Source organism: Lepidochelys olivacea, assembly GCF_965140295.1.
Source record: "Lepidochelys olivacea isolate rLepOli2 genome assembly, chromosome: 4".
Classification (NCBI taxonomy): Eukaryota; Metazoa; Chordata; order Testudines; family Cheloniidae; genus Lepidochelys; species Lepidochelys olivacea.
In genome coordinates, this window is record NC_140414.1 from 122158842 (window position 1) to 122186356 (window position 27515).

Here is a 27515-nt window from a genome sequence, read left to right on the forward strand (position 1 = left end):
AGTCCTGCCTGAAATACACCTTGATGTAAAGACACCCACTTTATTGATTTTAGCTCCCTGAAGCCAACCCTGTCAGCCGTGTCGTCAGTCGCCCCTCCCTCTGTCAGAGCAACGGCAGACAATTGTTCCGCGCCTTTTTTCTGTGCGGACGCCATACCAAGGCAAGCATGGAGGCCGCTCAGCTCACTTTGGCAATTAGGAGCACATTAAACACCACACGCATTATCCAGCAGTATATGCAGCACCAGAACCTGGCAAAGCGATACCGGGCGAGGAGGCGACGTCAGCGTGGTCACGTGAGTGATCAGGACATGGACACAGATTTCTCTGAAAGCATGGGCCCTGCCAATGCATGCATCATGGTGCTAATGGGGCAGGTTCATGCTGTGGAACGCCGATTCTGGGCTTGGGAAACAAGCACAGACTGGTGGGACCGCATAGTGTTACAGGTCTGGGACGATTCCCAGTGGCTGCGAAACTTTCGCATGCGTAAGGGCACTTTCATGGAACTTTGTGACTTGCTTTCCCCTGCCCTGAGGCGCATGAATACCAAGATGAGAGCAGCCCTCACAGTTGAGAAGCGAGTGGCGATAGCCATGTGGAAGCTTGCAACGCCAGACAGCTACCGGTCAGTTGGGAATCAATTTGGAGTGGGCAAATCTACTGTGGGGGCTGCTGTGATGCAAGTAGACCACGCAATCAAAGATCTGCTGATATCAAGGGTAGTGACCCTGGGAAATGTGCAGGTCATAGTGGATGGCTTTGCTGCAATGGGATTCCCTAACTGTGGTGGGGCTATAGACGGAACCCATATCCCTATCTTGACACCGGAGCACCAAGCCGCTGAGTACATAAACCGCAAGGGGTACTTTTCGATAGTGCTGCAAGCTCTGGTGGATCACAAGGGATGTTTCACCAACATCAACGTGGGATGGCCGGGAAAGGTGCATGATGCTCGCATCTTCAGGAACTCTGGTCTGTTTCAAAAGCTGCAGGAAGGGACTTTATTCCCAGACCAGAAAATAACTGTTGGGGATGTTGAAATGCCTATATGTATCCTTGGGGACCCAGCCTACCCCTTAATGCCATGGCTCATAAAGCCGTACACAGGCAGCCTTGACAGTAGTCAGGAGCTGTTCAACTACAGGCTGAGTAAGTGCAGAATGGTGGTAGAATGTGCATTTGGACGTTTAAAGGCACGCTGGTGCAGTTTACTGACTCACTTAGACCTCAGCGAAACCAATATTCCCACTGTTATTACTGCTTGCTGTGTGCTCCACAATATCTGTGAGAATAAGGGGGAGACGTTTATGGCGGGGTGGGAGGTTGAGGCAAATCGCCTGGCTGCTGGTTACGCGCAGCCAGACACCAGGGCGGTTAGAAGAGCACAGGAGGGCGCGGTACGCATCAGAGAAGCTTTGAAAACCAGTTTCATGACTGGCCAGGCTACGGTGTGAAAGTTCTGTTTGTTTCTCCTTGATGAAACCCCCCGCCCCTTGGTTCACTCTACTTCCCTGTAAGCTAACCACCTGCCCCTCCTCCCTTCAATCACCGCTTGCAGAGGCAATAAAGTCATTGTTGCTTCACATTCATGCATTCTTTATTCATTCATCACACAAATAGGGGGATGACTACCAAGGTAGCCCAGGAGGGGTGGTGGAGGAGGGAAGGAAAATGCCACACAGCACTTTAAGCACAGCACTTTAAAAGTTTACAACTTTAAAATTTATTGAATGACAGCCTTCTTTTTTTTGGGCAATCCTCTGTGGTGGAGTGGCTGGTTGGCCGGAGGCCCCCCCACCGTGTTCTTGGGCGTCTGGGTGTGGAGGCTATGGAATTTGGGGAGGAGGGCGGTTGGTTACAGAGGGTCTGCAGTGGCAATCTGTGCTCCAGCTGCCTTTGCTGCAGCTCAACCATACACTGGAGCATACTGGTTTGGTCCTGCAGCAGCCTCAGCATTGAATCCTGCCTCCTCTCATCACGCTGCCACCACATTTGAGCTTCAGCCCTCTCTTCAGCCCGCCACTTACTCTCTTCAGCCCGCCACTTACTCTCTTCAGCCCGCCACCTCTCCTCCCAGTCATTTTGTGCTTTCCTGCACTCTGACATTATTTGCCTCCACGCATTCGTCTGTGCTCTGTCAGTGTGGGAGGACAGCATGAGCTCGGAGAACATTTCATCGCGAGTGCGTTTTTTTTTCTTTCTAAGCTTCACTAGCCTCTGGGAAGGAGAAGATCCTGTGATCATTGAAACACATGCAGCTGGTGGAGAAAAAAAAAGGGACAGCGGTATTTAAAAAGACACATTTTATAAAACAGTGGCTACACTCTTTCAGGGTAAACCTTGCTGTTAACATTACATACATAGCACATGTGCTTTCGTTACAAGGTCGCATTTTGCCTCCTCCCACCGCGTGACTACCCCCTCAACCTTCCCCCCTCCCTGTGGCTAACAGCGGGGAACATTTCTGTTTAGCCACAGGCAAACAGCCCAGCAGGAATGGGCTCCTCTGAGTGTCCCCTGAAGAAAAGCACTCTATTTCAACCAGGTGACCATGAATTATATCTCACTCTCCTGAGGATAACACAGAGAGATAAAGAACGGATGTTGTTTGAATGCCAGCAAACATACACTGCAATGCTTTGTTCTACAATGATTCCCGAGTACGTGTTACTGGCCTGGAGTGGTAAAGTGTCCTACCATGAAGGACGCAATAAGGCTGCCCTCCCCAGAAACCTTTTGCAAAGGCTTTAGGACTACATCTAGGAGAACCGCAAATGCCAGGGCAAAGTAATCCTTTCACATGCTTGCTTTTAAACCGTGTATAGTATTTTAAAAGGTACACTCACCAGAGGTCCCTTCTCCGCCTGCTGGGTCCAGGAGGCAGCCTTGGGTGGGTTCGGGGGGTACTGGCTCCATGTCTAGGGTGAGAAACAGTTCCTGGCTGTCGGGAAAACCGGTTTCTCCGCTTGCTTGCTGTGAGCTATCTACATCCTCCTCCTCCTCCTCCTCATCTTCTTCATCCCCAAAACCTGCTTCCGTATTGCCTCCATCTCCATTGAAGGAGTCAAACAACACGGCTGGGGTAGTGGTGGCTGAACCCCCTAAAATGGCATGCAGCTCATCATAGAAGCGGCATGTTTGGGGCTCTGACCCAGAGCGGCTGTTCGCCTCTCTGGTTTTCTGGTAGGCTTGCCTCAGCTCCTTCAGTTTCACGCGGCACTGCTTCGGGTCCCTGTTATGGCCTCTGTCCTTCATGCCCTGGGAGATTTTGACAAAGGTTTTGGCATTTCGAAAACTGGAACGGAGTTCTGATAGCACGGATTCCTCTCCCCAAACAGCGATCAGATCCCGTACCTCCCGTTCGGTCCATGCTGGAGCTCTTTTGCGATTCTGGGACTCCATCATGGTCACCTGTGCTGATGAGCTCTGCATGGTCACCTGCAGCTTGCCACGCTGGCCAAACAGGAAATGAGATTCAAAAGTTCGCGGTTCTTTTCCTGTCTACCTGGCCAGTGCATCTGAGTTGAGAGTGCTGTCCAGAGCGGTCATAATGGAGCACTCTGGGATAGCTCCCGGAGGCCAATACCATCGAATTGTGTCCACAGTACCCCAAATTCGAGCCGGCAACGTCGATTTAAGCGCTAATCCACTTGTCAGGGGTGGAGTAAGGAAATCGATTTTAAGAGCCCTTTAAGTCGAAATAAAGGGCTTCATTGTGTGGACGGGTGCAGGTTTACATCGATTTAACGCTGCTAAATTCGACCTAAAGTCCTAGTGTAGACCAGGGCTAAAGCATATAGCCTAGTATGGCTAAGCTAAAATCATACCTTGCATTTCAGCCCTACTTAAATGCCTAATATAGAATTGTCCCCTCTAACTACTGATAAATCTTATATGTCTATAATCCTACAATTTAATTCTATTTAGCATACAATAATTTTATATTACATAACAAGTTAGTTAATCATAACATCACATAATAAATTAAAATCAGTGGTTACATGTTGGTTTATGCCATTTGCTTATGGTCCTGGAGCCAGGGAAAAATTCCTCATAAAGGCTTCCCCCAGCACAGGAAGATGGCAGCCGTTCTCTGGGAGGGTGCCTCAGTGAAGTGCCGCAGGTAACACGTGGTGGTGTTAACAGCACACAATCTAAAGATTTCTTGTAACCTTTTATTTTTGGGAGTCGGGGGTGAGCATGGGCATGTTCTCTAAAATTTCATGCTGTTTGTCATTCTTTAAGGGGCCTGATCCAAAGCCCATTGAAGTCAATGGGAGTCTTTCCACTGACCTCAATAGACTTTAGATCAGGCTCTCATTAGAATAGATAGTTGATGTACAGCTCTTTAAAACAAGGTTGTTCTTTGGTTTTGTTTTTTTATGCAAAATTATCCTAACAGTTTTCCATTATCTGGAGGGTTTCCATTTATAGTAAAATGTGATATGCAAATACCCATGGACCTGTTCAATTTTCTTTTTCTTTTTCTTATTTCAATTAGGACTTTTTTCAGATACTTTGTGTATATCTTTGTAAACAACAGAGCATACTGAGAACTAGTTTACATGAAAATTAGCTATAATATTATAAATGGAATTTACATATTTTAGTAATCAACATTAACAAAAAATGCTAATATAAAGCCTTATAAAATGATCTTCAAAATTCATTTTGGTATGAGAGAGAATCTTCAGAGAAAGAGAATGATTGAATGATTGTGTTCCAGTTTCTCACTTGTCTGTGTGCTGCTGTATAAGAAACAAATGACAAGGGACCTTGTCTAATCTCAGATCCATTTTGGGATTTGGTTTACAAGAACATGAACAGGTATCATTTTGGGGCATTCCCTGAGAATGGACCAAGTTCTTAACAAGCTATAGTAATTTTTCCATTACATTTATAAATATGTTTAACAGCAGCTTCTAAGTGCACGATGTAGTTTAAAAAGCAGTAATTTTATAAAAAAGTTAACAGTCAGGCAAACTGATTCACTGTCAGTTTAAGGATGCAAATCTCCTACCTATAAAAAAAAAAATTGGACACTTCCCAAATAACCCCTCCTGCAAAAATGGATTCCAGCAATAGACTCCTGGCTCTGCACACTATATATAGTTGACAATATCTTGTCTAAATAGTTGGGTGTAAAGGATTATTTCCCCCTCTTTCCTGTCTCCTACATCTTCATTATCCTGATTCAGTCCTCTCTACTGCTGGGTTTCCCTGCTCTTTTCTAATGCATCCCTCTTGCTTTCTATCTTTGTCTAGTACATTTTTCTACCCTTTCCCCTCCTCTTTTTGTTATGCTAGTCACCAAAAGGTAAAGTTCTCTGCTGTGATGCAGTTGCTGCCAGGCACAGAGACTGTTGTTTTGTTAGTTATCTTTGCTCTGGGTCCAAGTCCTGAATAGGAGGAATTTCAGGAGTGTTATCACTTTCGTTAATACAAATAAATAATAGAACACATGCTAGCAGTCAGTGGGTCCTGCCACAGGTTTTTTTCTGCTCTACGTGGTTGGAGTAATAAACCTTGTTTTCAAAAGGAAACTTTTTTGTTAGACAAAATGATTGGAATGTTTAAGTTGAGAAAGGCTGTGCCATTTGATTACCTAACCTGCCATATGAATCATCACTTTGAACATTCCTTACAGTTGGCTGCTCCCACCCACTTTATCATAACATTATTTAAATCATGATGGGCTTTTACTCATGTGTATTTTACTTCTCTCTAAGGTGGTGGAAAATCTTTTGAGATGTGGCAAACTTAAAACTAGATCATAGGTTTAATTGGTTTTAGTGGAGAACTCTGAGACTGAACTAACTTTGGTTTTACTAAGGGTACGTCTACAGTATGAAATTATTCTATTCGAATTTTCGGAAACTATTTTATACATTCGGTCTTCTGTGTCCCCACTAAAGCGTGTGAATTCAGCAGATTGCGTCCACAGTACCAAGGCTAGCATCGAATGTCGGAGCGGTGCACTGTGGGTAGCTATCCCATGGTTCTCGCAGTCGCCGCCGCCCATTGGAATTCTGGGTTAAGCTCCCAGCGCATGATGGGGCAAAAACATTCTCGCAGGTGTTTCTGGGTGTGTGTAGTCAGAAATCTGCAGCAGACAATCGTTTCGTGCCTTTTTGGCATGCAGACGCCATACTGCTTTCAGCAGACGGTGCACCGCTGCTCTCCATGAATCCACCTCTCCAACTCAACTGTACTCGGCCATTGTGAACTGAGCAGCACAGCTTCCGCTGCCAACTCTGCTCTCCCGCTATTGCCACGCTTCCGAGCTTCTCCATGTTGTCTGTCCTGGGCTCCCACCTCTGAAAGCCACAGAAGACAACCATTTTCTGCCATTGATCGGCTACCATGAACCGAACAGCACAGCTTCCACCGCCAACTCTGCTCTCCTGTTATTGCCACGCTTCCAAGCTTCTACATGGTGTTTGTCCTGGGCTCCCACCTCCATGGAAGCCACAGAAGACAACCATTTTCAACCGTTGTTCGGCTACCGTGAACCGAACAGCACAGCTTCTGCTGCCACTCTGCTCTACTACATTTCGCACCCTTTTTCCAGGATTACCCGTGCAGGTGCCATAGCCATGGAGCCCGATCAGATCTCCGCTGCAGTTTTGACCATTGTAAATACCTCGCGCATTATCCAGCAGTATGTACAGTACCTACAAAACCGGGCAAGGAAGCGACGACAGCGCGATTACTATACTGATGAGGACATGGACACAGACGTTCCTAGAAGCATGGCATGTGGTGACTGGGAGATCATGGTGCTGTTGGGCCAGGTTCATGCTATGGAATGCTGAATCTGGGCCTGGGAAACAAGCACAGAGTGGTGGGACCGCACAGTGTTGCAGGTATGGGATGATTCCCAGTGGCTGAGAAACTTTCGTATGCATAGGGCCACTTTCATGGAACTTTGACTTACTGTCCCCTGCCCTGAAGCGCAAAGACACCAAAATGAGAGCAGCCCTCACAGTTGAAAAGCGAGTGGCTATAGCCCAGAGGAAGCTTGCAATGCCCGACAGCTACCGGTCAGTCGGGAATCAGTTTGGAGTGGGGAAATCTACTGTGGGGACTGCTGTGCTGCAAGTAGCCAACGCAATCATTAACCAGCTGCTATCAAGGGTAGTGACTTTGGGAAATGTGCAGACCATTGTGGATGGCTTTAATGCGCTGGGGTTCCTTAACTGCGGCGGGGCGATAGACGGAATGCATATCCCTATCTTGGCCCCGGAACACCGGGGCGGCCAGTACATAAACCTCAAGGGGTACTTTTCCATGGTGCTGCAAGCACTGGTGGATCACAAGGGACGTTTCACCAACATCAGCATGGGATGGCTGAGAAAGGTGCATGACGCTCGCATCTTCAGGAACTCTGGTCTGTTTGAACAGCTGGAGGAAGGAACTTACTTCCCAGACCAGAAAATTACTGTTGGGGATGTTGAAATGCCTATAGTTATCCTTGGGAACCCAGCCTACCCCTTAATGCCATGGCTCATGAAGCCGTACCCAGGCACCCTGGACAGTAGTAAGGAGCAGTTCAACTATAGGCTGAGCAAGTGCAGAATGGTGGTAGAATGTGCGTTTGGACGTTTGAAAGCGCGCTGGCACAGTTTACTGACTCAGTTAGATCTCAGGACAACCAATATTCCAATTGTAATTGCTGCTTGCTGTGTGCTCCACGATATCTGTGAGAATAAGGGAGAGACATTTATGGCAGGGTGGGAGGTTGAGGCAATTTGCCTGGTGGCCAGTTTCGCACAGCTAGACAACAGGGCGATTAGAAGAGCACAGCAAGGCGTGCTGAATATCAGAGAAGCATTGAAAGCCAGTTTCATGACTGGCCAGAGTATGGTGTGAGAGTTGTGTTTGTTTCTCTTAGAGTTACCCGCCCCCTATATATATATATATATATATATATATAATGTCACAATTGTTTAAAAACTGTTCTTTATTATTTGTTGCACAAAACATTGAGAGAAATCAGAAGCTAGATGGGGCGGGGGTTGGGTTGGGGGGTGGAGGAGGAGGAGGGAAGGACAAGTCCAGAAACCAAATCAAAATTTAGGATATGCCAGCTTTCTGCTGCTTGTGCAATCCTTTGGGGTTGACTGTGTGGGTCCCTGTAGGCGCCCCCCCCTCCCGTGTTCTTGGGCATCTGGGTGAGGAGGGTATGGAACTTGAGGAGGAGAGAGGGCAGTTATTCAGGGGCTGCAGCGGCAGTCTGTGGTCTTGCTGCCTTTCCCACATTAGATCCACCATACAGCGGAGCATGTCAGTTTGCTCCCCCATGAGCTTGACCATAGCATCCCGCCTGCTCTCATCGTGTGCGTCCCTCCTCTCTTCGTATTCATGTAACGCTTTACGCAACTCCGCAATTGTTTGCCTCCATGCATTCAGCTGGGCCCTGTCAGTGCAGAAGGACTCCATGAGCTTGGCAAACATGTCGTCCCGAGTTCATTTTTTCCGCCTTCTAATCTGGACCAGCCTCTGGGATGGAGTAGATAGGGGCCACATTGAAACATTTGCACCTGCTGCAGGAGGAGAAAAAGGGAGGGTAGTATTTTAAAAGATACATTTTAGAGAACAAAGGGGACACTGTTTCTCAGTGAAACAGGCAATTCATAGTACACAGCACATATTCTTTCTGTACAAGGTCTCATTTTGCCTCCTATACTGAAGTGTCTGCCGCTTTGGTGTGAGTAAACCTTCATATGCGGCCAGGCAACAGAATTCAGCTTGCAGGCAGCCTGTGGGCTCTCTGGGATGATCGCTTCACACAACACCCTCCCTCTTCCCACCCCCACCCCCCCGCCCGCGCCACACACACACCACGGGGCTCCGATGAGGCTCTGAGCAGGGATGAGCCCTTTAAACTAAACGCGCACAGCTCAGCATGGCTGGGTTACCCCCCACCGTGTGGCTCCGATCAAGCTCTCACTCACCAGAAGTGCCTTCTCCAGGGTCATGGTCTAGGAGCATGCTTTGGGAGTAGGGGGAGGCTATTGGCTCCAACGTTAAGAATAGTTTCTGGCTAGGGGGGAAAACAGATTCCCCACTTGCCGCCTGTGCACTGTCCTCCTCCTCCTCCATTCTCCAAAAACTTATCCTCCTTGCTCCGTGCTCCTCCCTCCTTGCAGGTGTCCATGGACAGTGGTGGGGTAGTGGTGTCGTCACCCCTCATAATTTCATGCAGTTCATGGTAGAAGCAGCATGTATGGGGTTGTGACCCAGAGTGCTGGAGCTCGTCTGCGAATCCAGGACCGTGTGGTCTCTTGAGATGGTGGACTCTGCATGGTCGCCTGTGATGGTGGACTCTGCTGATGGTCACCTGTGCTGATGGTGACCAAACAGGAAATTCAAAAGTTCCCGGGGCTTTTACTGCCTACCTGGCTAGTGCATCGGAGTTCAGAGTGTTGTCCAGAGCAGTCACAAGGGAGCATTCTGGGGTAGCTCCTGGAGGCCAATATCGTCGAATTGCGTCCACAGTATCTGTAACCCAGAACTGCAATCTCGATTTTAGCGCTATTCCACTTGCCGAGGTGGAGTACAGAAATCGGAGTAAAGAGCCCTTTAAATTGAAAAAACTGGTTTGGACGTGTGGACAGAACCAGTTTTATTTGAGGTAACTCGGTTAATTCCGAAATAACCGCGTACTGTAGACCAGGCCTAAGTTACATGATATTTCCAAAACTGAACAGGCCTAAACTATGGCACAAGTACAATTTCAGGCTACTTTGCATTTTATTACATACCTTCTAGTCTCTTTCCTTGCTAGTCTACTGGCAAGAGCTGATCTGAATTCTTTGTTCTCTGCCATTCTGAGTTCTCAGTGACACCTTCTACCCCATTTCTGTTTACTGATGTTAACAGGTCTTGTCGCACACAGGCCCCAACCTGTGTTTTTTCAGGAAGGATCTTTGCAGTGCAATCCAAACTATTTTCATGTCCTCAAGGATCACATGTCTTTAAAGTGATGTGAGGCTTATTAACAAGTTTCACACAACTCCTCTAACCAATTGTGGTGTTTACAGCTCTTCCCAGCCCCCAGATTATATCAGCAATAGCAGTCCATAATATTCACCAGCTCCACTTGTCTGGAAACAGCATATTTTGATATAGGAGCATGCCTAATATCTTTTTTTAAACCACTATATGGTGCTAAAACACTAGGCATATGATTCAAATGCCACAAAATGCAGCTGTATTTGTATGGTACAGTAGCTGATTCCTATAGAACTAGCTTAACTGCTTTAGTGCTTATCTATAGAATTAATTTCTTATGAGTCCCTGCTCATTTAGCAAAGTGGTAAAGTGATTATTATTTGGAATAGACACTTTTGTTATTAAATAGGAAATGTTCTGCCTCATTCTGCACCCCTAAACTTAATTCATAAAGCAGCTTTCAAAGTTTGACTTTAGATTAGAAGGGGAAACGTCATAACTCAGTCATACAAGTGACAAATAGATCTTGACTTTAGCAATATGTTAAAAAGATGGGGTTGGAGGAATTGGTTTTGTTTTGTTGTTGACCAGTATGTGACCAGCAATTGCAAACTTTTGTAGCTTTTTATTTTTTCCTTAGGCTGCAATGAATCTGTTTCTCATGTCAATTCTTTGGGGTAGGAACTATGATTTTTATTTTACATTTGTGCAGGGCTAAACACAGTAGGACCCTGATCCTGTTTGAAATCTGGGTGCTACAATAACATAAATATCGAATACTAATGTTTAGCATCTCTTGGGCTATTAGTGTTTTGTTAAGGGCTATTATTTTGCCATGGAACAGGGTATTTTAAAAAAAAGCCATGGCAAATTTTGGCTCAATCCTGGATTTGTGCTTCATCTCTCATTATTAATGCAGAATGCTTTCAGTCCTGTCTTGATCAGCTGGCATCTCTTGAGGTGGTATAACCATGGGTGAAATAGAATATATTTTCTTTCACTCACTCTGTAGAGCTACTGAGGGCAGAAAGTCTATTTTCCCACTGCAGGTGTATCATGAGCAGGAGCAATGGGTCTCTTCTATTTCTCTTTAGGAAGCTCAGGAAGTTGTCCTCTTCTTCCTCCTCCCCACATTGGATTTCTTGGAAGGAAAATATGGTTTTCTTTGCCCCTCAGCTGGGATTAAGAACAGTAAGAAGCAGCATCTCAGGTTTCTCAGGAAAAAAATGGGAAGTCACAGAATTCATGACCCTCAAGTCCAAAGAGCCGTAGGAATAAGGGACATGAATTGATAGGGTTATATTAATTTCAGCCTTCACTCAATGTATAGTGGCACAACTCTTATAGAGAATTATAATGTTTATCAGCAAAATATCCCTAATTCAATTGTGCAGGTTTGTTATGAAAATTTATCCTGCCTGTAAGAGCTACTCAGGGGACACCATCACAGAGCCTAATAACATCAGCCACACTATCAGAGGCTTGTTCACCTGCACATCCACCAATGTGATATATGCCATCATGTGCCAGCAATGTCCCTCTGCCATGTACATTGGTCAAACTGGACAGTCTCTACGTAAAAGAATAAATGGACACAAATCAGATGTCAAGAATTATAACATTCACAAACCAGTCAGAGAACACTTCAATCTCTCTGGTCACGCGATTACAGACATGAAAGTTGTGATATTACAACAAAAAAACTTCAAATCCAGACTCCAGCGAGAAACTGTTGAATTGGAATTCATTTGCAAATTGGATACAATTAACTTAGGCTTGAATAGAGACTGGGAGTGGCTAAGTCATTATGCAAGGTAACCTATTTCCCCTTGTTTTTTCCTAACACCACCCCCCCGCCCAACGTTCTTGTTAAACCCTGGATTTGTGTTGGAAATGGCCCACCTTGATTATCATACACATTGTAAGGAGAGTGATCACTTTAGATAAGCAGGAGAGTGGGGTGGGAGGAGGTATTTTTTCATGCTTTGTGTGTATATAAAAAGATCTTCTACACTTTCCACAGTATGCATCCGATGAAGTGAGCTGTAGCTCACGAAAGCTTATGCTCAAATAAATTGGTTAGTCTCTAAGGTGCCACAAGTACTCCTTTTCTTTTTGCGAATACAGACTAACACGGCTGTTACTCTGAAAGTTGACATCTAGTAATTCTGCTAAATTTAAGTGTTTATTGGCATTTCTATTATAATCCTATTTATATGTAGAAGCTCCAGCTTTGGCACTTCCATGTCTATCAGGCTAAAACCTGACACCAGGCTTCAAGGAAGGATGATAGACTTGTGATTAAGACACTCAACAGGGCTGGAGAAGACCAGGCTTCAGTTTCCGGCTTGGCTACTGACTGCCAGTGTGACCTTGGGCAATCACCTAATCTACCTTCTGCCTCATCTCCGTTTTACAGAGGGGCAGCTAATACCATCCTACCTCACGGGGAATAGAATCCACTAATGATTATGTCAGATACAATGGTGATGAGGTCCATATGAGCCTAATGGGTAAGGCATTGGCCTCCTAAAACAGAGATTGTGGGTTCAAGTTCCTTCTGGTGTGAAAGTGTACACTTTCTCCATCTCTTAATGTCTCCAGATCAAGTCTGGATGCCTTTGTGGAAGATACGCTTTAACCTAACACAGGTTATTGGGTTCAATACACAGGTAATTGGGTGACATTTAGCGGTCCTTTCTGGCCTTAAACTCTATGACTCTAGGAATGCCTAGACAGATAGATGGATTCTTAGCCTGCTAGTAGATTTTACTATACAAAATCCCTTATCAGTTACACTGTTTAGGGGGGAAAAGTTGACCTCTGCCATTGCATTCCAATTCTAGATGTTCTCTCAAATAGTAGCATTTCTTAAATGTCTGATCTCTGCCTCTTCCCACACCCCCACATAACTAGAAAATAACACTCCTATCTGATACATAGTATCAGTTTTTTTCTTCTGTGGAACTGTCCTTTGGCCCTGGAGAAGTTATTTTCTAGCATGGGTTCTTGATCAGGGCGTTACAGCCAGGTCCAAGAGTGGTTGTGACTCTCTACTTTTCTTTATAGCTAAATGGGAGGGGGAATCTGAAAATCTTTTTCTCTTTTATTATGAGGTCAAGCAGGGAAAAGGTTGAGGTCCCCACTGACTAGAGTAAAATCATTGCCATCTTTGCTTCAGAACTATACATGGCAGAGTAAAGAGTGGATACCAGTGTGTTTGGCTGTGTCTCTGAATACCTTTTAATGTCCTGGAAAGATAATACTGCTATTTCTTTACATGAATATATGAAGACTCTCTCTATTAAAAAGCTCTAAATATTCAAGACAAAATAACCTCTTCTAAAAACTGAGATATAAGAGCACTTTTTTCAATTTAGTTTATGCCATTTTGCAAGGAGATTAGGTTAAAAAAAAGCCACTCTTATACAAGATAAGGTATCAGGATTGTCAATCTGTCTGTATGTCAGTTGGAAGCCGAGAATGTCTGTAGAGTCAGTGCAATGGAAACTGCTACAGGTGTGGTTGAGAGCCCTTTTGGTTTAGCGTTATGAGCAGGTTGAATCATCACTGGGATTTGAAATCTGTTACTGTCCAGTTTTTAAATTCTTGCCCATTTTGACTTCAAGAATTACAGCTATCTGGTATACATGCCTTACTGTAGCTGTATCTATGCCATGAAGAGTGCTAGAGCATTGAGATATTAGAAGTAATTCAACCAATCAGCACCCTTAGTCTACAGCTAATTTGCATGCAGCTGTGTTATTAGTTGTTTGAGAAAGACTGTACGGCTGATGGATTACTTGATCCAGCTGCCACACCCATGCAAAACATAGGCTTTCCCGTACTAGTTCTGGAATAAGAATGTCCCTATGTGGAATATTGCTGATATAACTACATTGGTTTAGCTATACTGGTATAATTTACCATTATAATTGGTGAGTGCTCAGCACCTCTGAAAATGAGGGCACTTACTTCAGCACTTAAATATACCTTTAGAGGCCTGATTTCTCATCCAAGTTTTAAAAGATTGTCCTTAAAATTAATGAAAATAGACCATTTGCAAACAAGTCCATGACCTTGGGTTCAACCTGAACTGCAAAATGTAAAGTACAGTAATGACTCTTATGTCATGGTGAGTGTACCATAGGCCTTCACTCAGAAAATGTTCTATTTCTGTACCTTTTATAGTCACTCAAAAAAACTGAGGCAAATTTTATGACAAGTTATGTATGAGTCAGAATGGAACACTGAAATGGTAAAATGCCAGAGGCTAACTGGATTCCAGCTGTGTAGCAATTTCTTGGTGTCATTTTATAGCTTTTTTTTAAAAAAATACATCCTTCAAGCAGTGGAAATAACACAATTAGCTTTGATGCGAAGAGATAGAAAGCATTCTTCATACATTCTCTGTGCAGGAGATTTGGCATTTAGTTAATTTTCAGGATAGGTACTTGGGGTTATATTATGTGGTATAAGATAATAAATGCATCATCTACCCTTTGAAAATTGTAAATTTATTGCATAATTATAAATATGTTGCCTCACTGTTTTGAATATCCTTTTAATGAACCAGAAATATGTTTCAGCTTTCCTTACAGCTACTGTGCATTAGGGCTCATGCTCTCATTTTTTCAGATGCAGAGTCCCAAGGCACGCTGAACTCCCAATGAATAAATACAGCAGACTTCCCTTCTTCACAGTCACTTTTTTTTCATTTATATAACTTATTTCCATTCCATTTCATCAGCTTAGCTTCCAATGACCCTGTAATACCTGCCCCCATGCCTGGCAACTGCCACTTACCCTCACCCTTACCATAGCAAGGTCTAGCAACCCTTTATTCCCATATTTATGACCTTTTTCATTTGTTGTATTTGCAGAAAACCCCATTAAAGTTAATGTAAAAATATCCATTCACGTCAATGGGTTTTGGTCCAGGCTCAAAATGCACTTCTTTTTAGATGCAACCAGCACTCACAAATAGCCTCTGGGAGATGCTGGGCCCCATTTGTGACTTACCATGGTACAGTCCAGACTAATGAGCAGCGGTGTCCCCCCTGCTTAGCAACTATGGGTGCTTTACAATGCTTTGGTTGAAGCAGCTTCCAGCTGGTCTGCTCAGAGCCTTTCAGCATGCAGGCTACACCCTGAATGTTGGTGTGTAACTGCAGCCTGCCATTACCTGGATTACACTCTGACTCTTGCCAGCCTGGGTTATACTTCAGGGTGACCCCAACACACCCCCAATCCTAGATTTCCCCCCAGAAATGTATGTCCTCTACTGTCCAACCTTCTCCTGGACCAGGGGTGGCCAACCTGTGGCTCTGGAGCCACATGCAGCTCTTCAAAAGTTAATATGTGGCTCCTTGTATAGGCACCGACTCCAGGGCTAGAGCTACAGATGCCAACTTTCCAATGGGCCAGGGGGTTTTCACTGCTCAACCCCTGGCTCTGCACCTACATGTGCACCGACCGATAAAAAGCATCGGTATAAAATATTTTCATAATCGTCAGTTACAGAATTTGGGGGGGGATTAAAACAGAAATCATCCCTGTTACTCTCTCCTGCTTTTGAAGTTCCATTTTATGGGACAAGGCAGGCTAGTCTCCTCATTATCAGGAATCATCTTCTGTTGGCGTCTCGCTTCTTGTTTTTCCTCTTGAGTTTCTGTTCCTCACCAATCTCCCACCCCACATCGCTCTCTACAAGTGACATCTTTTCTTCTTTCTGCCTTTGTTGCCCTTTTTCTTCTCTTCCTTTCCCTTGGAGTTTTTCTATTTTTAAATTGTTTTCAGTAGAGACCTATGGAGTATTCGGTAAAACTATGTGTTCCTAATATAAGGATACTACAATACAATATTAACAGCATTTTGCTGTGAATTTAGATTGTAACCTCTCCGAGGCAGGGACCATTTCTTTGTTATATATTGGTATAGTGCCCGGCACAATGGGCTGTAGCTGCTACTGCAATACAGATAATAATGATACCCCTTTTCACGCAACTGGATAGCCCATAATTTGGGGTCTTGTAGGTTGTTCCACTTAGGAGGAGAAATTGGTGGTGCAGTTCAATTCTTTGATGCAATTTTGCTTATTCATTAAGAATGTACAAAGTCTTGTTTCTCTGATTGTAGTAGGAATCAAATAGCAGGAGACAATTCCTGTGTCTGCGGTTCCATGCCTGCCTATCCAGCTAGTGCTCCATACCCCAAAATCTTTTTATTTTAATTTTGTCTTCCAGCCACATCCCAGCTTTCTGTTACTGTGGCTTGACTTTCTATTTCTGCTTCTGTCTTAATCTCTAGTGCCTGGGTCAGCATCAGCTCAAGTTTTTTCATGTGCCTGTGTGTTGAGTTGTACTGCTGTTGGTTCAGCCACTTCTTCACAATGGCTTCTTAATGTTTATCCTGAATGTAAGGCAGCAGCTACACCCAACTCATAACAATGTATAACTCAACCCATAACACTGATAACTGAATTTACATATTTTTAATTTGTTCCAAATCATTCAAGATTAGGGTGAAAACAATTAAAGATGGATGTCACAGGTGTCTATTCTATACAGAAAGCTACTATTTTGCCATTGTTTAAATCATGATTGATAATTTCAGTGTCCTTACTCGTCAAGTAAGCTGCTTTCACACATACCATTATTGTCTCTTTACTTTCAGTATATCAAGAGGTTTTACAATGAAAGTTGGGAAAGAAGATATGGCCACGTAATAGATGGAGGAACTCTTACACTCCTCTGGTCTATAACCGTGTCTATTTTCTCCATTGGTGGACTGGTGGGTGCGATAATTACCACACCAACTGTGAAGTTCCTTGGCCGGTAGGTACATTACAAAGCTCTGAATTTGGTATCTTATTTACCCTTTTTATAGCATCCATAAAAATATTTTCTAACATAATAAATTTCCTTCTCATTTTAAAGACCTTCAAATTAGGAAAACTACATTAGATAGCTTCTAAATTTTATATGATCTGATGGTGCTGCCCCACAGGAGACAAGGAAAAGTTTACCATTGTTATTGTTTATAATTCTAAATTTGTAGCATTCACCAGAGATGATAGTTGAATCAGGGGGCTGTCTCTTTTGGAGTAGTATGCACAGATTGAGTTTCGTAGGGCCATTGTTCAGGGTTGTCCCTGGGTAAACACTGACCAGCTGTAACATGTATTTCTAAATTCCATGGCTACTGTAAAGCAGAATACTTGCATTGGCAGATTTCTGCTTTCCTGCACAGCTCATACCAAGAGTCATATCCGGAGGTGGCTTCGGGTCTGAAGTTAGCCACAGAGAGAAATGGGGAGCTTTGGGAAACTGTGAGGGAGCCAGTAAAATCTTAAATGAGAGGATTTGGGGGTGGGGGGGGTGTCCTTGCACCAAAATATTATTTCTTATATTCAAGAGGGGTTTTAAGGGTTAAAAAACTAACTTCAGAATTTTTTTTAAAAGAAAGTCTCATGAGTATTTCTTTAAATCCTTTAAGATGACTCACAGAATGACTTGCTACTGGCAAATTAGGTTCTACTAAATGTCACCACAGGGGCTCAAATACATAGACATGTATAAAAACATCCCCCCCCCCACTCTCCCTGTTCTGTTTTCTCTTGTCTTTTAGCCTTTATTTTCCTCCTTTTTTACCATCTTCTTCTTGATTCTAATTTCTCCCTTGTCTTACTCTACCCGTTATTTCCCTACAATCCAATTTCCTCAAATCTTCTGTCTCCTATACTTCCCTTTTCTACACGCAGTCCATTTTTCTCTTCCTTCCCCATTTTTCACCTTACACAGTATGTTTTGTGGTTATTCCTACATTCACACAGCAAATATCTATTCTCTGGCCCTCCAAATCCTTTGTCCACTGTTTCCCTTTCCCACCTTCAGTAATTCACCAATTCTGTGCCTTCCCTCCCATCAATTCACCAATCTATTTTGTTCTCAGTATCCTTTCCCCTCAATTTAACAACTCACTTCTCAGCCTCCTCTCCAACTCATCAATTCACACCCTTCCCAAATTCTCCATCTCAGATCACATTCCTAGGCTATGGGGTTAAACTTCCAAGGTTTTGTCCATCTGCCCATAGAATATGGGAATTCAAGTAATGAAAATAGATAGCTCTGCCATGCAGCTACTGTATGAGCACAGAATAAGGATTTGTAGCTGGAAGGAACCGTGCCTTCAACAGCTGTTGAAGGATCAAGACTGCCCATCAAGAAGGAGTTTTCAGGAATACTATTCACACTGCAGTCCTTTTGGATAGTTAATATTCATGATAGGTATGGAAACTTGTCTAAGTATTCAACTGTAGTACCTAAAAAGGGCACCAAAACAGTGACAGACAATAAAAAGCCCTTTCTGCATAGTACAGTGTGCATGCGGGCTGCTGGATGGTGTGAATAGTGAAACTGACTTTAATTTACACTGACTTAGAACAGTGAGACAGAAGGGACCAACATATTGTCCAGAAATAATGTCTCTGTTTTGAAATACAGCACTCAACATTTATTTATTTGTTGCTGGACTAAAGATTACATTTCTCAGAAGTAGGGTAAACTTTTCAAAAGCATCTGAATGACTTAGGAGCCTAAGTTCCATTGATTGGGCTCCTAAGTGCCTTGGGTGAAAAGTAATCATGAAATGATAGAGTTCCTGATTCTAAGGAATCGTGGGAGGGAAAACAGCAGAATAAAAATAATGGATTTCAAGGAGGCAGACTTCTGAAAACTCAGGGAGTTGGTAGTTAAGATACCACGGGAAGCAAACCTAAGGGGAAAAACAGTTCGAGAGACTTGACAGTTTTCCAGAGACATTATTAAGGGCACAAGAGCAAACTATCTCACTGCATAGGAAAGCTAGAAAGTTTGCAAGAGACCACCCTCGCTTACCCAGAAGATCTTCAATGATCTTCAAACAAAAGACCTACAAAAAGTGGAAAATAGGTGAAATTACGAAGGATGAATATAAAAACAAGAACACAAGCATATAGGGAGAAAATTAGGCCAAGGCACAAAATGAGATTAAACTAGCTAAAGACATAAAGGGTAACAAGAAAACATTCTACAAATACATTCGAAGCAAGAGGAAGATCAAGGAGAGGGTAGACCCCTTACTCAATGAGGAGGGAAAGATAATAACAGAAAATGTGGAAATGTAGGAAGTGCTAAATGCCTTTTTTGTTTCAGTTTGAACCAAAAAGGTTTGTAGCGATCGGACGTCTAACATAGTGAATGCCAGTGAAAGTGATGTAGGATCTGAGGCTGAAGTAGGGAAAGAACAAGTTAAAAATTACTTACACAAGTTAGATGTCTTCAAGTCGGCAGGGCCTGATGAAATACATCCTAGAATATTCAAGGAGCTGACTGAGGAGATATCTGAACCATTAGCAATTATCTTCAAAAAGTCATGAAAGACTGGAGAGATTCCAGAGGACTGGAAGAGGGCAAATATACAGTATATCTATAAAAAGGAATAAGGACAAGCTGGGGAATTACAGACTAGTCAGTTTAACTTCAGTATGCAGAAAGATAATGGAGCAAATAATCAAGCAATCCATTTGCAAACACCTAGAAGATAATAAGGTGATAAGTAACAATCAACATGGATTTGTCAAGCCAACCTACCAATCAGTCATACCAACCTACTATCTTTCTTTTACAGGGTAACAAGCCATGTGGATAGGGGGAAGCAGTAGATGTGGTATATCTTGACTTTAGAAAGGCTTCTGCTAACTCCTCAGAAGCAAACTAGGAAAATATAGCCTAGCTGGAGCTGCCAGGTGGGGGGTGCATAACTGGTTGGAAAACCATTCCTAGACAGTAGTTACGAATGGTTCAGAGTCAAGCTGGTGGAAGGGCATATCGAATGGGGTCCCATAAGGATTGGTCTTGGGTCCAGTTCTCTTCAGTAGCTTCATAAATTATGTAGATAATGGCCTAGAAAATACACTTATAAAGTTTGCGGACAAGACCAAGCTGGGAGGGATGTAAGTGCTTTGAAGGATTAGAATTAAAATTCAAAATGACTTGGGCAAACTGGAGAAATGGTCTGAAGTAAATAGGTTGAAATTCAATAAGAACAACTGCAAAGTACTCCACTTAGGAAGGAACAATCAATTGCACCCATAAAAAATGAGAAATGAATGTGTAAGAAGGAGTACTGCAGAAAGGGATCTGGGGTTTATGGTGGATCACAAGCTAGATGTGAGTCAACAGTTTACCACTGTTGCAAAAAAAGCTAATATCACTGAGAATATAAAAATGGCCATACTGGGTCAGAACAATGGTATATCTAGCCCAGTATCCTCTGTTCCAACAGTAGCCAATGCCAAGTGCTTCAGAGAGAATGTACAGAACAGGCAACCATGGTGTAATCCATCTCCTGTTGTCCACTCCCAGCTTCTGGCAACTACAGGCTAGGGACACTTGGAGCATGGGGTTGCATGCTTAACCATCTTGGATGATAACCACTGATGGACCTGTCCTTCATGAACTTATCTAGTTCTTTTTTGAACCCCGTTATCGTTTTGGCCTTTACAACATCCCCGGGCAATGAGTTCCACAGATTGAGTGTGCATTACATGAAGTACTTCATTGTATTTATTCCAAACCTGCTGCCTATTAATTTCATTGGGTGACCCCCAGTTCTTGAGTCTCAGAGCTGGGGTCAATGGACTTGGCTTGTGAGAATCACATTGCGGGGCTAAAAATAGCAGTGTAGGCATTTGGGCTCTAAGCCTCTCGCTGGGTTTCAGAACCTGGGCTCCAGCCTGAGCCAGAACATCTGCATTGCTAGTTTTAGTCTCCTGAGCCTGAGCTCTGCGAGCCTGAGTCACTTGCCCTAGGCTCCGAGACTTGGCACCGTAGGTTTTCCTTTGCCGTGTAGACATACCCTGAAACCCTTTCAATTAATCGCTATCCTAGGGGTTGGCGAGCCCTGCCAATCCATTTCTTATATACCTATTTTTAGGAAAAAGAAGCCATTTGGAGCTTTTTTCTTTGAGACAGTAGGTAATAGAGACATCCAGTCAGATGGTAGTGATAATCTCAGCATTGAGAGGGCTTTTATATTTAATCCTTCAGCGGGGAATAATCATTACAGAATTAATCTTGGTAGAGCTATTGATTTCATATTTTAACATTCTTGTTACACATGCGTGGCAAAATCTGACCTTGTAACCACAAGGAAGTAAGGGAAGCAAAGAGTCAAAAGATCCAGGAAATTCTTCATGCTGCCACTTCTATAGGCTGAGCGAGATTACAGTGTTTTGATTCACAGCTCAAAAGATATGGAAAGAGAGAGCATGGGCAGCAAAGAATAATATGGATAAAACTGTATTTAAATGATAAATATATATGGCTGTTGTTGTTGTGATAGAGGAAAGGCAGAGAGAGTGGGGGTTTTTTCAGACTTGGTTTTGGAAATGTGGAAAAATTTTTCATTTTAACTACTACTTAGTTATTTCATCCAGTGATAGTGAATTTGGAAAAATAGATGGAATTTCATAACAAATTTAAAATTATGGAGAATTTCCAGATTTTTGTGAAAAGAAGTTGGTTTTACCAATGAACTAAAAAACCCAGATGTTTTGCCCAGCTGTGCATGAGCTCACTTTCCTTTTATATACCTATAATATCATGAATGAGGGACAAATTTTGCTTTCAGTTCTAACAGTGTAAATCTGGTGACATCCATGAAGTTTTTCCAGATTTCCATTCTGTATTCAAGAATTGAATTTGGCCACATTGCAGTACATGCTGCAGTTTTCCAAACACTGATCTGTTGAAAACTTTGTAAATACCATGCAAGGTTCTACCATCTTTTTCAACATATTGAAATTTGAAGTATATCTTATTTCTTTTACAATTTGAAACAGTTGACCCTGCTACATATGTCCCGCTATCCAGAACGTGCTAATCTTAAATATATCTTATCTTGCTCTTGGGAAGCATAAGAAAGCAAATCTTCATGCCTTTGAAATTTGGACCTTTATTTTGTGACACTAGTTGTATTTATTCTACAGCAGATATCTTTAGCTGCAGTTTTTTGAAACTCTTTCTGTAATGCTTAACATGAGTGAACCTGTGTTAAGCACTGTGTTTTTAATGATCTGCAATTTTATGTACAATTTAGCTATTTTAATAAATGTATGTTAATATGACTATTTAAAAATGTTATGTACAATTTTAATATAAGTGTAACATATATATTTTTCTTTCAGAAAACATACATTGCTAATCAATAATGTATTTGCAGTTGTGGCTGCATTGTTGATGGCTCTTTGTCAGATAGCTGGATCATTTGAAATGCTCTTGTTGGGCCGCACTGTGATGGGTATTCATGCAGGTAAGCTTTATGTTATGCTGTATATACATGTACAGTTTATACTAGGCATCCTCTGCCACCCTTTAATTGAGGAGTGATTTCTATGCATAATCCCACTGAAATCAATGGGAACAATCAGTATGAGTAAGGATGGCAGAATCTGACCCTTAATGAAGAAACATAAATGGATATTAACCATGACAGAAAATTTCCCTTCGTACAGAATGTCTGTCTTCGCAAAACAGAAACCCTTTGGGTAGGAGAACATGGCCTGTCTATTAAAGCTGCTTACTATTTTGCATTTTGGTGTTGCTAGATGCCATATCAATATGATAAGATAAAACTGAAGGCAGAGAACATGGCTATCCATTTGTAATAAATGTTTTCCAACCCTTAAAATACCACGTGGAACCACCACTTCCACCAAAATAATTTAGTAGGTTATCTTGTTTGTAAGAACTAATTACAGTAGCCTTGAAGATACATGTGTTGTTAACATAAAAATTGGTACCTTTATACCAATGTTAATCTGCTGGACTAAGGTGGCTTTACGCTGACTTTTTTATTTCCCCACATTTTGGGGTGTGTTCCCCTCTCTAATTCATGCATGCTGTTAAAAGTCCATCAGAATTGTAAGCATGTTTAAGGGGAACATCTCTCTCTCTCTGCTGATACAACAAGGATGCATTCTGTAGTGTAAATGTTGTATTTAATATTGTCTAGTTGACATATTGCTAAATCAGGTTGTTGGATTTTTCTTATTTACATGTGTCCAGGTTATTGATGAAGTGACAAGAGACTTCCATTGTGAACCATTACACATTCTTCCTTCCTTCTCTTCCTATGCTGCTGGTGGTTGTTCTGGTGATGCTAGAATCAGTCTAGTGAATGTTACAGACATTGATGTCTTTCAGGCATCAGAATCTCTAATACCCCATTAATAGCATTAACAATGGACAAGCAATGGGAGGGTTCAGACATAGCAGTGTATGGGGTTTCCACTGGAAAATCTAGGGTTGAGGCTTCACTTTCTTGCTACACTCCATGCACATCTTCACAACACACAACCTTTGCAATAAACACAGCCTGAAAGAAGGGTGAAACCAGTGCGGTATCAGCATCCTCTCCCTTGCTATTCTTTGACAGGGAGCAGACGATGGCCCCTTGATACCCAGAGAATTGAGAGAGGCATCCTGCTATTACTCATCTATGCTCCCCACACTGATAGTTGCCTTCTTGACAAGAAGGTCAGTGCTGTTTTAACCCACTCCTTAGCACACACATGCATCCCATCCGGGGATAACTTAGCCCTTTCCTTCCTACCGGTTTTTTTCCGGGCAACCAAAAGGACAGCTTCCCCATCCTGCTTATTTTGGATGTCTGGCTGAGTAAGGCAACCCCCGCCCCAGGACCCTAGTGGTAATTTCTATAGAATGAACAGCCCTCTTCATATTGTAGCAATGGAGTCCTGACCAGCATGCATCATTTCAGATATGTAATTAAAACTACTGATGATTAGATGGTACAAGGATACTAGTGCACGCGTGCGCACGCACACAAGCATACGTTCTGTTCTATATAGGTTCTTATGCCACCCTCATCATGGTGGTGTCTGAGATTGGTAGTCAAACTTTTCTAAATAAATTCTTGCTCATTTATTGGTTCAATGTTAAGTCAATTGTACTTACAGCAATTTCTCTGCTGTTCCCTTCTTTCACAGGTGTCTCTCTCAGTGCCCTTCCCATCTATTTGAGTGAAATCTCCCCTAAGGAGATCCGGGGTGCTCTGGGGCAGGTCACAGCAATCTTCATCTGTATTGGAGTTTTCGTTGCTCAGGTTTTGGGGCTGCCAGAAATATTTGGAAATGTAAGTACTTAGTGGATGTTGTCCTTCTGTGTGTTGCATTTAAAGAGTGACACTGAGGATTGTGACTGTTCCTTCTGTAGGCAGAAAACCACGCTATGGGAACAAGTACATAACTTTTCCTTCTTCACTTTCTCCACACCACTCATGATTTTATATACCTCTATCACATCCCCCCCTTAGTCTCCTCTTTTCCAAGCTGAAAAGTCCTAGCCATGATGATTAAGTACATACACATCACACACACAAGTCTTTTTTTTTTTCCCACAAGCTTGTGTGTGTCATGTGTATGTACTTAATTATCATGGCTAGGACTTTTCAGCTTGGAAAAGAGGAGACTAAGGGGGGGATGTGATAGAGGTATATAAAATCATGAGTTGTGTGGAGAAAGCAAATAAGGAAAAGTTATTTACTTGTTCCCATAATATAAGAACTAGAGGCCACCAAATGAAATTAACGGGCAGCAGGTTTAAAACAAATAAAAGGAAGTTCTTTTTCACACAGCGCACAGTCAACCTGTGGAACTCCTTGCCTGAGGAGGTTGTGAAGGCTAGGGCTATAGCAGGGTTTCAAAGAGAACTAGATAACCTCCATCAATTTAAGTCCATTAATGGCTATTAGCCAGGATGGGTAAGGAATGGTGTCCCTAACCTCTGTCAGAGCGTGGAGATGGATGGCAGGAGAGAGATCACTTGATCATTACCTGTTAGGTTCACTCCCTCTGGGGCACCTGGCATTGGCCACTGTTGGTAGACAGGATACTGGACTGAATGGACCTTTTGTCTGACCCAGTATGGCCATTCTTATGTTCTTATTAATGAGGTGGAAGAGTGTGGCTTTAGATAGTCAGTCAGTCAGTCAGTCAGTCATTTTGGATATGCAAGAGTCATTATGAAGAAAATAGTTACAAAAGAGGTTTCCAGTCTGACAACAGAATATTAAACAGCCTAAGTGGCTGGAGTAGGTTCCTTTTCTCCCTTTTCCTGATGGGAAATTGCTGGATTTTCCTAGTATTGTTCACATTGTTTGTTTGTATTTCTTAAGATGTGAAAAAGGTGCCTAGAGCTTTTCAATAACTGTTTTCTAAATGACTTCTAAAAATTTATATAAAACTGACAAAGAGGATACCATATGACCTTGAATAGAGTGACAGTGTTTCTAATATACATCTTCTTATGGGGTGATTTTAATGTTGCTTGTAATATAGCCCTACCCTGTAGGTGGTTATGAATGGATCTTATTGTTAAGTATCAGAGGGGGTAGCCGTGTTAGTCTGTAGCCACAAAAACAACGAGGAGTCCTTTAAGGTGCCACCAGACTCCTCGTTGTTCTTATTACTGCAAAGCAAATTCTGCCACCTGCCAATGTCTTAATTTAATAACATCCTAATTGATGGTGTCATTGACTGTAAAATGTGGAGAACTTAAATATGCAGGAATTTGCAAAAAATGTGCAGGAATTTGCAAAAAACAGACAAAGAAAGCCCCAATTAATAGTATCTTGATGAAACCTGCAAACCTCACCAAGGGTCATATCCTTAGTAGCTGGTTGTGCTAAATTATGGAAAACTAACTGAACAAAGGATTTAATCTAAGACAGGGGTCTCAAGCATGTGGCCCAGGGGCCGCATGCAGCCCACAGAGTTATTTCCTGCAGCCTGCCATAGGTGCCGAATCCACTGGCAGCCAAGCTCTCCTCACCCACCATACCTCCCACCCTGAGCGTGCTGCATCCCCGCTCCTCTGCCTACCTCCCAGCACTTCCTGCCGCTGTTTGGCGACACTTCAGACTTTTCAGGGGGAGGAGCAGGGACGCGCTTGGGGAGGAGGCAGAGAAGAGGCGGGACTGAGGTGGGGATGGAGTTGGGGTGGGGACTTTGGGGAAGGGGTTGGAATGGGGGTGGGGAAGTGTTGGGAAGAGGCGGGGCAGGTGCGGGGCCAGGGGGAGAGGGGCTTTAACCAAGGTAATTCTGAAAGTAAATGTGTGTTTCCTCATTTGAGTGAGGTGCATTACTGAGTGTTTATATTTTATTAAAACCCCTCATCGCATTAGTTTTAAAAAAGTTAATACATTGACTTTTAATAGCATACTATATTACTCTTCATTTTTTACTATATTTTTGTATCGTTGTATGAAAATGTTTCAGTGATGCGGCCCTTGTGGTGATTTGAGTTTGAGATCCCTGATACAAGATAAATTGGCCTTGTTTACTCTCATAATTGTTTAAAAAAACTGACACACCACTTTTTATTGTTGCATGTTGGATTGTTAGTTTCTATCAGAAATAGTTGAAAGTAATATTTGTTACAAATTTAGCTCCTTTTTTTGTTCATGAATTCTTAACAAATGGATCCTGATTTCTTTGAAAGCATTTGTTATTCATAAGTATTCACTGAATAGTTTGAAAAAATAACCTTTAGACTATATCTTCGTACATTGTTCTCTCTGCTCTTCATTTGTGTTGCATGGTTGGTCAGCTACATCAGAGGGCATTTTTTCTGTTCTCTGACTGGATGATTGGAATTTTTAAAATAAGGAAATAACAGATAGGAAATAACAGACATCCATTATGAACTTTCAGATCCATAATCATTAATATTAAAATATGTAAAAGTTTCAGGAATTTTAATGAAGTCAGTGGTTGTCTGAATACTTGTTGTAATGAAAAATAAGACTCCTACACATGGGAGTGAATAGAATATGGGCTTGGATTTGCCAATCAGATGTTTCAGTATTCCAGGAAAACTCTGTGGTATGTGGACTTGATCCAAAACCCATTGAAATGAATAGGAGTCTTGATTAATGCCTTAATTGCCAGCCTCCTCTCTGGCAGAGTATGGCACTGTCCTTTTAAGTGTGGAAATGCCAGTGGACATTGGAACTGTGAAGGTGCAATATTTATAACTAATGTCGCTGTTATAGACTCTCACAGGTAAAACCTTTTCACTACATTGCATTTTACGTTCTCTGGGTTCTGTGGGTTGAGATGCTGGCTCAGAGTTAATGCAGCAGAGAAAGGAACTGAATCCTCACCTCAAAATAAAAATAACATGCAGTATGCTTGTGCACCAAGGATTTTTCTAACTTTTACTTTTTGTGAGGGAGGTAACATCATACTCACAGCTTCATTCCTACATTCATGTCGGGCTATGTGGATTCATGCTGGTGGACACACTAGCCGTACTTCAGACATGTATGTATTTTCCCTTGTACATTGCCTTGAGAGTTCTGATGCAAAGATTATATACATGGTGCATATGGAAGTGTAGAGTCTCTCTCTCTGTGGGTTCTGCACTGCTTTGGCCACCAGCATCGTAGCAATGCTGTTTCTGCTATTTTGTCCTTGTTGAATAGGATGA

At 42.6% G+C, this 27515-nt stretch overlaps 1 protein-coding gene across 2 annotated transcripts in view; it reads left to right on the forward strand.

The window, feature by feature from the left end:
- The window catches only part of SLC2A9 (solute carrier family 2 member 9), a 180167-nt gene that overhangs the window by 25281 nt on the left and 127371 nt on the right, over positions 1–27515 (forward strand). For both annotated transcript variants that reach the window (XM_084625976.1, XM_084625977.1), the window contains exons 3-5: positions 16636–16796; positions 22190–22314; positions 24014–24159. In XM_084625976.1, the coding sequence (XP_084482102.1) occupies positions 16636–16796; positions 22190–22314; positions 24014–24159 (432 nt within the window). The remainder of the gene's footprint in view (positions 1–16635; positions 16797–22189; positions 22315–24013; positions 24160–27515) is intronic.